At 48.3% G+C, this 12,619-nt stretch overlaps 6 protein-coding genes across 6 annotated transcripts; 4 read left to right on the forward strand and 2 right to left on the reverse strand.

Moving 5' to 3' along the window:
* Positions 1 to 540: 540 nt before the first annotated feature.
* Positions 541 to 3,091, reverse strand: N7495_003909 (i-AAA protease YME1; the record flags this gene model as incomplete). Its single annotated transcript, XM_057206560.1, has 4 exons — positions 541 to 2,642; positions 2,697 to 2,811; positions 2,864 to 2,992; positions 3,062 to 3,091. 4 exons carry the CDS (start codon positions 3,089 to 3,091, stop codon positions 541 to 543), a joined length of 2,376 nt encoding a protein of 791 aa, XP_057064240.1.
* An 832-nt stretch (positions 3,092 to 3,923) lies between these two features.
* N7495_003910 (uncharacterized protein) lies at positions 3,924 to 4,937 on the forward strand (the record flags this gene model as incomplete). The annotated part of the gene is made up of 1 exon (XM_057206561.1): positions 3,924 to 4,937. The coding sequence occupies one exon, from the start codon at positions 3,924 to 3,926 to the stop codon at positions 4,935 to 4,937; it is 1,014 nt and encodes a 337-aa protein (XP_057064241.1).
* A 666-nt stretch (positions 4,938 to 5,603) lies between these two features.
* N7495_003911 (mannose-1-phosphate guanyltransferase) lies at positions 5,604 to 6,931 on the forward strand (the record flags this gene model as incomplete). The annotated part of the gene is made up of 4 exons (XM_057206562.1): positions 5,604 to 5,610; positions 5,675 to 5,718; positions 5,838 to 6,861; positions 6,912 to 6,931. 4 exons carry the CDS (start codon positions 5,604 to 5,606, stop codon positions 6,929 to 6,931), a joined length of 1,095 nt encoding a protein of 364 aa, XP_057064242.1.
* A 632-nt stretch (positions 6,932 to 7,563) lies between these two features.
* Positions 7,564 to 8,916, reverse strand: N7495_003912 (3-keto-steroid reductase; the record flags this gene model as incomplete). The annotated part of the gene is made up of 2 exons (XM_057206563.1): positions 7,564 to 8,788; positions 8,852 to 8,916. The coding sequence occupies 2 exons, from the start codon at positions 8,914 to 8,916 to the stop codon at positions 7,564 to 7,566; spliced, it is 1,290 nt and encodes a 429-aa protein (XP_057064243.1).
* Positions 8,917 to 9,263: 347 nt separating this feature from the next.
* Positions 9,264 to 10,469, forward strand: N7495_003913 (uncharacterized protein; the record flags this gene model as incomplete). The annotated part of the gene is made up of 1 exon (XM_057206564.1): positions 9,264 to 10,469. The coding sequence occupies one exon, from the start codon at positions 9,264 to 9,266 to the stop codon at positions 10,467 to 10,469; it is 1,206 nt and encodes a 401-aa protein (XP_057064244.1).
* A 538-nt stretch (positions 10,470 to 11,007) lies between these two features.
* N7495_003914 (sucrase/ferredoxin-like domain-containing protein) lies at positions 11,008 to 12,165 on the forward strand (the record flags this gene model as incomplete). The annotated part of the gene is made up of 2 exons (XM_057206565.1): positions 11,008 to 11,400; positions 11,461 to 12,165. 2 exons carry the CDS (start codon positions 11,008 to 11,010, stop codon positions 12,163 to 12,165), a joined length of 1,098 nt encoding a protein of 365 aa, XP_057064245.1.
* Between the last annotated feature and the right edge of the window lie 454 nt (positions 12,166 to 12,619).

The following is a 12,619-nucleotide window of genomic DNA, read 5'->3' on the forward strand; positions in this document are numbered from 1 at the left end:
ATTCTAAAAAAGGTACCATTTTCCAAGGCTTGGTACTTTCATCATCATGATGTAAATTTCAATGATTCAATCTCACTAGTACTTCGATAAGAAAGAACGATGCAGATCAGGAAGTTTTCTGTTCTTGGGGTTTTCCAAGGTTGTACCAATATGACATCATAGGGTGATACCACATAATTAACTACTAGAACCTACTCCAGTAAACTATATCGAATTAATTTTGAAATATTGGCTCTAGAGTGGTTTATATATATGTATATGTATATAGCCCTGGAGCTGTCTTAATTTCTCTTTACCTTTTAAAGTGATAGCCGTTAAACTAGTGCTACTGTTATGCAAATTTGCTATCTAGCACAAGAAGAGAGTAGTCATACATTGTATGTACAGCACATAAGACGGTACATTGGAGGAAGAGGGAAGGAGAGGTCAATGATTGAAAAGAAAGGTGTTTTCATGGAGACGCCAATTGAACCTGGAAATAGAGGAAGATAGCTTCACAAAGTGTGGAAAAAAAAATAGAAGAGAGAAGATAAGAGATAATTATTCCGTCGCAGTCCGTGTTTGTTCGACGGGTGGCGGTATCTGGGCCGTCTGCAGGGCTTCTGGGAGCTTGAGCGGTGCACTGGGTGACGATATCATCTTGTCGAGTTTCTCTCCCCGGAGCACTTTCTCCATTTCATCCTTTGTCAGCGTTTCATATTCGATTAGGGCCTTGCTCAGAAGCTCCAGTTCACTTCGGCGCTCGGTCAGAATCTTAGTTGCGCGGAGACGACCTTCGTCAACGAGTCTGCGCACTTCGCCTTCGATCTCTTGCTTTGTCTCCGATGAAAGGCTGTCGTAGTTTGTAGCTAGATCAACGTTTCCGAGCTTCTTCGAGTATCCGAATCGAGTGATCAGGGTAAAAGCCGTCTGGGTGGCTTGTTGAATGTCGGAGGAAATACCGCTGGTGACATTGTCCGAGCCGTAGATCAGCTCCTCGGCAGCCTTTCCACCCATAGCGACGTCAATATCAGACAGATACTGTGTGTAGTTCTTCGAGACCATGTCCATCTCCGGCAGGAAGTGGGTGACACCCAAGGCAACGCCACGGGGAACAATGGTGATCTTGTACAGGGGAGTGGAGGCTCGTGAGAAGTAAGAAACCAGGGCGTGGCCCGCCTCGTGGTAAGCAGTCAGAAGCTTGTCCTTGTCCTGGATGATGCGGCTTCGAGCCTCGGCACCCATCATAATCTTGTCCTTGGCCCAATCAAAGTCCAGAGGACCAACCTTGAGTTTGCGATCACGGCTGGCATGAATGGCAGCCTGGTTAACCAGGTTCTCCAAGTCAGCACCGGAGAAGCCAGGAGTACCACGGGCAATCACGGCGACGTCAACGTCAGTGCTAATCTGTACGTTTTTCGTGTGATGTCTCAGGATGTCCATACGGCCACGAACGTCGGGTAGACCAACAGTCACCTTGCGGTCGAAACGGCCAGGGCGGGTCAGGGCCTTATCCAGGAGCTGTGGGTAGTTAGTAGCACCAATAATGATCACGCCGCTAGTCTGAGAGAAACCGTCAAGCTCGGTAAGCAACTGGTTCAGCGTTTGCTTCACGTAGGCAGCATCGCGCTCGTTTCTCTTCGCACCTATGGCATCCAGCTCATCGATGAAGATGATGGCCGGGGCCTTGCCACGGGCTTGGCTGAAGAGCTCACGAACACGCTTGGCACCAACACCCACGTATACCTCATCGAACTCAGAACCAGACATGTAGAAGAACGGAACCCCAGCTTCTCCAGCAACTGCGCGAGCAAGCAGAGTTTTACCAGTACCGGGAGGACCAACAAGCAGGACACCCTTGGGCAGCTTACCGCCCAGGGAGTTGAATCGCTCCGGGTTGAGAAGGAATTCCACCAGCTCCTGTAGCTCATCCTTGGCTTCATCACAGCCATGAACGTCGCTGAATCGGACAGTCTGCTGCTGGGGCTGCGCCTCGTTGTTCTGCGTGCCGCGGATATTTTTCAAAACACCAGTGGTTTCAACCAAGATAGTAACCAGGACCAGGGATATGTACGTGAAGAATCCAAAGTAAAAGAGGAACTTGACCCAGCGGAAAACAGCACTGCCCATGGACTCATCGACAACCACGTAGAGGGGTGAATCCTTAGCACCAGTGCCTGTTTGCCGAGAGGCCACACCGATCTGGCCGCCACTACTGCGTGCAGCAACCGCTTGACCAATAGCCTGGAGTTCATTCGCGTTGAGATTGTGGCTTTGACCGGTAACTGCTTCGCCTGCGCCTACAAGTTCCAAAGCCTTTCTGTAAATCATTTCTGTCGTCGCGTTACTGGCGAATTGAGCGGTTCGATATCTCTCGATGACGATCGCGGGCATGTTGGCATGCAGAAGAGCTTGGTAGAATGCGTTCTGGGCGCTTGCGCTGCTTGGGTTGTTGTTTGCGGTCTTCTCCTTCTGTGCGAGAATGTTCTGCGAGGACCCGCCGAACAAGAATCTTTGCTGCTGGAGTCGAGAAAGTCCATTTATCTTTGACACCACACGGAGGGAATTCGGACGGAAGGGAGTCAAGGTCGAGAAAGATCGGCCTGTCAAGAATGAAGAACGAGGAATTGGGGCGAAAGTTGACAATTTTAACAGGGTGTTGTCTAGTGACAAGTCAGATATAAAATCTTAAGCTGTTAAGAGAAAGGTGTACATACTACCAGTTAGTGATGATGACCATCCAAGTTGCGCAGGCCGATTCACAACATCTACCTTCAGCTTGGTCATGGAAATGGAGTCTAGAAAGTCTGGCAGAGAAGCACGTGCGAATGTCTATTTAAGTCAGCATGAGAAACTCAAAGGTCTCTTAACGATAAACTCATACCATCTCCTTTTCCTGCGCTGGATTTCTGTCACGGGTTGCGACGGTTGGAGGTCGACCAGTCTGCTTCCAGGGAGCGGTAAGCACGCTAGACATCGATGGCCAGAGGTCAGCTGTCACAGCAGCCATGTTCTAGAAATGGAGAATATAGTTTAGTGATTAGATCTGGTGGAGCAGAACCAAAATCAAAGTAGATCTCACCGGCCGCGGGATGGAGACTTGAAAGGCCATAGTTGTCTAATGTACAACGGCACTCGGCCGTGATAAAAGGAATGATCTGCTCTCCTGAGAAAAGTATATAGATCAAGGGGAAATAAACGATGATTCAGCCTCTGATTTGGGCAAATGCCATTGCTGATTAGAGATTGGTTGAGAGGTGATGCTTCTCCGGCCAAGTTGATTGCCAATTGCCACTCAGTGCCGGGTAGATTCCCGTAAAGTCACGTGTAAGTAGACCGCCTTCTATTTATGGACTTGCCGCCTATTAATATGGACCGGTGAATGGCCACTTGTAAACTGCCGGCAGTTTCATAGAACATGACAGAAGGTGGACGTTTTAACTGTTCAATTCTTGTCATTTCGTTGAATTTGTAAGCGCATGAGGTTAGAAAAGAGTTCAAACTTTCTATATATATAAAAAAAATAAAAAAAGCCAAGAAATCAGAATTAGAACATAGAAGGGATTCGAGGGAAAATATCACCTTTTATCATTCATGCTGCTTGTCAGACTCCCCTGACTTTCAAGGCATCCATTCATACTAGTACCATGGTTTTAGTCAGGCCGAGTTTGGCCCTGACATTTTCTACGTAGGTAGAAACACTCCTTGATTTATAGACTAGAAAGTCATATATAAGCTTAAAGCTCTGAATCACTGAGTTTGGTCCATTTAATCTCCAGGGCTCTGATCATATACGCTGCCAAGTCTTGCGACAAAACCAGCCATATCAACTTTCAACCATGGAAACATGCCACTCGGATTAAGCCGAGAGCCTAACCTGAGTAGCGAGGAGAAACCCTGGAGACTTTACAGCTCGAGCTTGAAGTTGCAGCGAAATATAACTCATGCCTATCAAAACCATATTTCTTATGGGAGCTCCGTTACCTGGGAGTCTGGATTGGGACCACGATGAGCTTCTCGACAGGCCCACGCCACCATTTCAAGATTCACAGGCCGACTGCCGGCCATCATCTGACTATAACACTGTGAAATGGCGAGTCCTCCAGCCTTTGTCATCGATCAAGATCAACAATCAGCATGCCTCTTACTTTGGGTCTGAAGACCCTGGCTTTGTGACCACCCATCAGCTGCTCAAGGCCGACACTACATCAATTAGCACAGAGGATTCAATTCTGTCTCAGTTCTACCGTCATTCATTCAACATCCACGAAACGTCAGAAATAGGGTCGCGGGATGAAGACTCAACGCAGGCAAGCGGGTCGTTGTTGGACAGCGTCAAGAAATGTACAGCCTCTCTATCCCAAGAAATATCGAATCCAACAGCTCCTCGGATTAGTGGTCCTCTTCGTGACCTGCAGGATATTCCAACGGCAAAATATCTTCAGTCCATTGCACCACAGACAATGACAGTCAATGTGATCGTTGGAATCATTGCAGTTCATGCACCCCGCCGCATAGTAACACGACAGTGGAAGAAGGAACTCGATATCATTGAATTAGTAGTTGGAGATGAGACGAGTTCTGGATTTGGCATCAACTTCTGGTTGTCCCCAGATAAGCTGGACCGACTTGCTCAATCATTGGCCACCCTCCAACCCCAAGATATTATCCTCCTGCGAACAGTAGCACTCGGATCATTCCGTGATCGGGTCTATGGACAAAGTCTGCGCGGTGGAATGACCCAAGTTGACATCTTAAACCGACGGCCGGTGGATACGACGGATGCGGGTGGGTTCTACCAAGTGATCCCACCGAACTGTGGCCACGACGATCTGCCGAAGAAACTTCGCAGAGTACGAGAATGGGTTCTCCAATTTGTAGGGATGGATCGAGTAGGCGGTATCGTGGCAGGAATGCATGAGATACAAAAGCATCGGCTGCCCCCGGACACACAATGAAAGATAAGAGCGATATTGAATATTGAGTTTGTGGTGTGACGGATGGGGCGATGCTCGATGACCGCAAGCAGCAGCACTATATGCCCCCATTTTTCAGCCTGACTCTAGGGGGGGGGGGCGACATCTGATGACCACGTCAATGATCAATTCAACTCAGAATTCAGACGTCTAGATTGTTGATCTCGATCTAGTAAATGGAGGGCACGGTCATTAAGGAAGATTGGACTGGACTGGGCCCTTGATTCTTATACGAAGTACGAATTGTACCACTTCTAATAATAACTGACAAAATATGTACAACGTGAGATAATACAATAGAATTGATAAGAATAATGTTCATATAAGGTAGCATTTACAATAAAAATATAGGAATAAATGTGAGAGTAGTAAAAGCAGTAAATTGCAGTGTATCAAGTCTCATACAAGATCCACCCCCTTTTCTTCTCGTTTTACCTGCAAACATCAGACACCAATCATTCCTACTCACGTGCTCCACTCCAACTCCCCGATAAAAATAAATCAACGGCCAGGTGTTCCCTATTTACTACACTCCCTTTTGATTGATCTTGAATCTTTGGTCTTTTTCATTCCTCCTTCTCATTTTCTTTCTGATTCATCTTCAATTCTTTTCTTTTTCTTTTTCTTCTTACTCAATTACCCCACACAATGAAGGGTATGTTGCCCCTCCATATCCACCCCTCATCTCCTTTTTACCCTTTAAACTGACATTCGAACAGCTCTCATTCTTGTCGGAGGCTTCGGTACTCGCCTGCGTCCTTTGGTGAGTAATTGCAGATCTACTTCACATTTACACGTCCATTCCCTATAACCATCTCAATTCATCTTGTTTTTGATCTGGTTCATTCTGTATCCTAACCCAAATGTCTTCTTGCCTGGTAGACCCTCACACTTCCCAAGCCTCTGGTCGAGTTTGGCAACCGGCCTATGATCCTTCACCAGGTTGAGAGTCTGGCTGCTGCTGGTGTCACTGACATTGTCCTCGCGGTCAACTACCGTCCCGATGTTATGGTCGCCGCCCTCAAGAAGTATGAAGAGCTTTACAACGTCAACATTGAATTCTCAGTCGAGACAGAACCATTGGGCACAGCTGGCCCATTGAAGTTGGCCGAGAAGACCCTTGGTAAGGACGACTCGCCTTTCTTCGTATTGAATTCCGATGTCATCTGTGACTTCCCCTTCCAAAAACTCGCCGCCTTCCACAAGAGCCACGGACAAGAGGGTACCATTGTGGTCACAAAGGTTGACGAGCCCTCCAAGTACGGTGTCGTTGTTCACAAGCCCAACCACTCCTCTAGAATTGACCGATTCGTTGAGAAGCCTGTCGAGTTTGTCGGCAACCGCATCAACGCCGGTATCTACATCTTGAACCCTAGTGTTCTGAAACGCATTGACCTACGCCCCACATCTATTGAGCAGGAGACCTTCCCCGCCATATGCAAGGATGGTGAGCTGCACTCCTTCGACCTCGATGGCTTCTGGATGGATGTTGGCCAGCCCAAGGACTTCCTTACCGGTACCTGCCTGTACTTGACCTCCTTGGCCAAGCAGAACTCCAAGAAGCTTGTCTCTCTTTCCGAGCCCTACGTGCACGGCGGCAATGTTATGGTTGACCCCACCGCTAAGATTGGCAACAACTGCCGTATCGGCCCCAACGTGGTCATTGGACCTAACGTTGTTATTGGTGACGGTGTCCGCCTCCAGCGTTGCGTTGTGATGGAGAACAGCAAGGTCAAGGACCACGCCTGGATCAAGTCTACTATCGTTGGCTGGAACAGCTCCGTAGGTCGCTGGGCTCGTCTGGAGAATGTCACCGTCCTCGGTGACGATGTGACCATCGCTGATGAGGTCTATGTCAACGGTGGCTCCATTCTGCCCCACAAGAGCATCAAACAGAACATTGATGGTAAGTCCTTTCCTCGATGGAATATGAGATCATGAATTAATGTTTTATAGTTCCCGCGATTATCATGTAATCTTTTTTCACGTCGACACGTCCTATTACACCATATATCTTACCATGTCAATACCTCTTATCCTCCCCATCTTGATGCATTGAACCGGAGTCGTTTTCTGCTTGATCTACTCTCTTCTTGTTTCGAGCCTCTTCGGTCCTTGTTCTCATGCCTGTCACTTGGGACAGGTTTACCGCCTCGCTTGTGCTCACACTGCCTTCGACACTTCATGTTCCAGCTTTCAATACATCCTACATGACCTAGACGGTTCTAGGTGTATTGTTTAAACCCCTTTGCAACAATTACCCTTTTTATTCTTCCCAAATTTTCTTCCTTTTCTTCTTTTTTTTGTGGCACAATTGTTTTAAGATTTTGCTATCCCAATCACCACTCTACTTGTGCTTGTGTCTTTTATTCTCATCTGTGGGCAGAAATCATGCCGTATCTGTTTTAATGATATCATGGGCGCGGGGCGGGCTCTGTTGATGTAAATAATTGGGGCTGAATCTAAAATATGCGATTTCATCTGCTGTACAGCTGTAGACGTACATTTTTTTATAGGCGAGCGATCAAGTTTCGTACATGTTTAAAGACCTAGTCCTCTCGGACCTCGGGATGACTTGAGTATATTTATTAAATATGTACGAGCACTATCATTCACTGCCGTTTTCAGCTTGGTCTAAAATAGCATCCCACTTTATTCGCAAATCCTCCATTTGCTTCCAGCACTGACGACCTAATTCCTCAAACTGCTCCTTGCCTTCGCTGGTCAAATCCTTGGCGCCGCGTTTACGGCGTCGTAACCGGTCAGCCTCGACAGTTGGGGTTCCAACTACACCACCGTAACCCCATCCCTCGACTTCGGTACTCAATGTATGAGCAGCACCAAGCCGGTCTGCAGAAGAGCCCCATTTCGCTCTTCCCCCGCCAGCTTGGTGATAAGGTGCCTCAGCAGCATCAAGCTCGTCCTTTGTCGTCAAGGCCAGAAAGACGGAAGAACAGGCGCCGACGTAGGTTGATAGTGTATGCCAGGGCGAACCTAGCATACGCGCCCCCCAAAATGTAATGACCATTGCCCAGATAAGAGGCAGGGCCAATGGGATGATAGCCGTAGCACATATACCTGGGTGAGAGACGTAGATACCCGGTGGTTCTGACTCCTTGTCTTCGTCAGAATGCAGGAAGCTATCTACCGCCCACGGAGCTGTGCTGGGCAGATTCGAGGTCAGAGCCAGGATATCTGTGAGAGCCTTTGACGACTCATAAGGTAGAGCAGAACGCAGTCCCTGGATATCATTGACATCGAAAGCCTTAATCGTTGCCTCAATACTTGACACCCAAATCACGCGCCCAGGCCCATTCGTACGGGCCCGCTTCAACAGTGGCGCAACATTATGCGCCAGCATGTAGTGTCCAAAGACATTGGCACAGAAGACCATCCCGAGAGGAGGTTCTTCCTGCAAGTCCGTTTGCTTTTCTGACAACACGCCTATGGGGGAGAGCTTGTAGGTCGGCCATGTCACCTGCTGGATAAGATCGGTGCATACGCCCCAGATTGCATCGGGCCAGGAAATGCCCGACCAGCCACCGATACCGGCATTGAGAACAACAGCGTCAAGCTTTGGAGTTGATTGTAAGAGTCTGCGGGAAAGCGCGCGCACAGAGACGAGCTTTGAAAGGTCCACGCTCTCGGAGACGAAACGCACGCGAGAAGTAGCGGAGGGCGCTGATCCCCTGAGGTGCTTCTCTAGCCGACGGCGAGTATCCTCTGCTTTTCGAGAGCTTCGGGTTGTAAAAATGATATGAAGAAGGCCAGTCTCTGGGTGTAAGGAGAGAAATTCATCGGCTAGTCGGCAGCATATTGAGAATCCGAGGCCACTAAAGTATCATGAGCTTAGTGTTTAATAATCCGATTTTAGGACTAATTAGTGCTGGATTTACCTGTTAGCGCCAGTGACGAGGATGTATGTGTCCTCTTGCCTCTGAGAGGTCTTATTATCACTCATGGTTGAATCTTAAGTAATTAAAATGGAGAAAGTTCATCGCCGTTGAATAAGGGGACTAGAAGTCATGTGATATTCAGGTACCAGAAAGATCGGCTTATTGTAAATTTCTTAGACTAGCTGCAATTGAAAAGCATGGATAGGGTAAACTGAATGACCGAAATATACTGTATTTTACAAGAGGGACACATCCAAATATTTAAATTAAATTGAAAATCTTCGTCATACTTTGATACTGCACGTGATTTAATATCAAGACGGCAGTCAGTGCTCAAGGAGTACCTGTAGTCGCAACCCAAGTTACGCTGCCACCAAATGCAGTCCGTTCTCAACAATAGGCGGGGGAAGCCATGAACCCGCGACTCGAGCGCTTTCTGAACATAAGCGTCTTTTGCTTCTTCGGCATACTCCTCTTTTGTCTTATAGTCCTTACCCCGGCCGATGCCATCTACCAGTGCTACGAGACAAGCCACCCCACAAACATCTTCTTCATCTCCGGCGGCTATATCATAACATTTATCCTGACATGTCTCATTTATGCAACCCGACTCTACACCAATCGAAGCACCTTGACCGGTATCCCAAAAGCCTGGATTCCCGTGGAAAAGGAAGATGTGAATAAGAGTGTTAGGCGTTTGGTTGAGGAGGGCCTGACTCGCAGTGCCATTCTCTCATACCAAACTCGGCCGCGCGACACTTCTGGCGAAGCATACAGCTTCGAGAACTATGAAACTCTTCTTATTGACCCCAAACACCCACCATGGGGCCCTATCGAACACCCCGGTTGGTCATCGCCCTCATCACCCGATCTGCCCGATCTACCATACGGCACTGTCATCCAGGAACTACCAAATCTGATCGAGGCAAAAGCTGTGTCGCTCGCTCCGGCTGATGCTCTCGCATCTGCCACTCTCTACCCCTACAACGAGTCTGTACCAGATACACGCGTGGTGGAAGTGCTTCAACGGTCGAGTTCAATGGATCTACGACAATATATCCTACATCTTACCACAATGGGAGTCATAGACTCACTAGAACTAGGGGCCGACTTCCTAGCACTCTACGAACGAGCCCGGTTCTCTTCACACCAACTACACGAATTCGAATTCCGGGACTTGATGCATCTGTTCGCCGAGATCTTACGAGGAATGACCCTCCCAACGCCTGTAATTGAAGAGATCCGCGACAGTGAAAGCTATCGACGCGCAGATAGCGGGTCTATCATCGGACCTTCAGACGAAGAAGGCGAAACAGATACAGTAGACCACTTCAGGTACGATGGACTTCGCTCTCCTGTGTGGAGCGACAGCACTCGACCGTCGAATGCGTCTACCTGGGAGACGCAGTCTGGCTATGATACCGCTCCTGCGGTGCAAAGTCCCGTGTCTCAGGCTAGTGGGTCTTATTTTCCGCGAGGCCTCCGCACGCCGTCAACACGATCACTGCGGCGTGTGCAATCCGGACAGTCCGGTAGTTCTGGGGGAAGTGTGATTCGGCTGGCCCAGCCACAGTCCCCCGGAGATTTTCCCTACACGCTACACTTGCCAAGGAGTTGACCCACATCCGTTCATTGAACCATACACTTAATTGAGTATAACTAGTCAGCCATTTCTGGTTGGAATTATTCCGCAGTCTTGGCAAAAATACATAATGATTGATAAGATTTGGATCTACTCGATATTCGTTACAATATGTCTCTTCGCACCTGCAATGGGAATAAACCACTCATCGTAAGCAGCCCATTCTGGATATGAGTATTTACAGCTGATAGGGAAGCCCACACCTGGGTATCCTGTGTTCGTCCGTACTTCCTAGGTAGTTAATTAGATACTCACACCGTTGATCTACTACTGTTGTAGAACTGTGGAGTAGAAGATGATGAATTATAGCGGGATAGTCCTTATCCGGTTGGAATGATCCCGTCTTGGCAGAAATGTAAAATGATTGATAAGATCATTTTCATCCCTCATCATTCTAGAAAAGTCCATCCGCCTTTACCCTTACAATTTGAATTCAATTTTCACTCACTACATCCATCTGAAGCTCAGGGATCTCGTAGAGTAAGCAAGGACCAAGGACTCAAGCCATTGCACAATGCATCTCTTCCGAAGGGGCGCGTCATCGCTCTTCAACTCCTCGAATACTTCGCTCGTATCCTCCAAAACCGACGCCACAACTGACGCTGTTGGTGATAACGCACTAGCTGAGAACGGATTCCAAAGCATATCCGACCATGACAAGCTGTTCACAAAGGTCGATCCGGCCATTGACGGCGAGGAGTGTCTCCACGAATGTACAACATGTACAGTGAAGTACCCCGCCAAATTTGAAGTCGACCAGGAAGACAAGCTATACGGCGAGGTGAACGGGTGGGCTACCCACCTACTCGTCGCAACTGGGAAATCCGACTGGGTGCGCGACATTGCGGACGAAACGGGGAGTGTGATGGAGGCAATTGAGAAGGGAGGAGTAGAGCCGAACAACGGGGTAGGCCATCGCCTTCTTCATGGCGCATCTCATAAGTGTGAAACTTACAAATTATAATAGAGACTCAAGCTATCAGCATCCAATATGCCAGTCCCAGACGAATATCACACTCACGAAGCCGGAAAGCAGCCCACGAATGTTTTGCTTCTGCCCAGCTTCACCGTTGTCGAGGGTGTAACTCCACAGCTCGTGCCGGACCTGATCGAGAACTTTGTGAACCGGTCATTGACGACAACAACACCACTAGGCGCAGCTCCAAAACTTCTAGACCAAAATGATCAGACTAGCTCAGAAGAGCAACAGGAGTCAACCTCCACATCCATCCCTACCCAGCTCACCTCACACTCTTGCTCGCACGCAGCAGTTATTCTGCTCTGCTCTCAGCGTACCCGAGACGCGCGCTGCGGACAATCCGCACCTTTACTACGCCGCGAATTTGAGCGCCACTTACGCCCACTCGGTTTATACCGTGATATGGACGACCGTCGGCCTGGCGGGGTAGGGATCTACTTTATCAGCCATGTTGGCGGCCACAAATACTCAGCTAATGTGATTGTGTATCGACGTCAAGATTTCGAGTGGTACAAGAAGGAGAGCGAAGGGAGTGATGGCGAGGGTGCAGCGCAGGGTATATGGCTGGCACGTGTGCGGCCAGAGGAGTGTGAAAATATCATTCGATATACGGTTTTACAAGGCAAGGTCTTGAAACCTGGGCAGCAATTGCGAGGAGGATTTGATCGCGCACGTGGACTGACAAGTTGGTGAAATCACTCAATTTACACGGGAACGTAGATCATTCATGACATCAGATGTCGAGTCCTGGACCTGGATCTGGACTTGGCTCTGTTCCTGGAGGCTAGAATGGTCATTTGCCATTTTCGTATCCATCTCCGGGCCATGGATGCTGTTTCATGACGGGAATGTGTGTTATGTAGATTTATCTCGCCAGCTGGCATCCGTGTACCTAGACTATAAACTATCAATATCCATAAATATCGCAAAATTAAAGCTGAGCTAGAATCGACCTTTTCAGGCTCGATGCATAAATGTTGGAACATCTACCCTGGAAATCCGTGGATCTCCCAATCCTGGAGTTTCACTGAAGCTCGAAACATTGGAATTTCCGTATGCACCCGTCCAAAGTTGGAAGCAGCATGTTTGGAATAGACAGAATCGACTAGGGTGAGCATATCTGTAAATACCTCTAGGGTATGTAGAC

This window comes from Penicillium taxi (assembly GCF_028828555.1).
Source record: "Penicillium taxi strain IBT 34144 chromosome Unknown utg000003l_segment0_segment0, whole genome shotgun sequence".
Taxonomy (NCBI): Eukaryota; Fungi; Ascomycota; class Eurotiomycetes; order Eurotiales; family Aspergillaceae; genus Penicillium; species Penicillium taxi.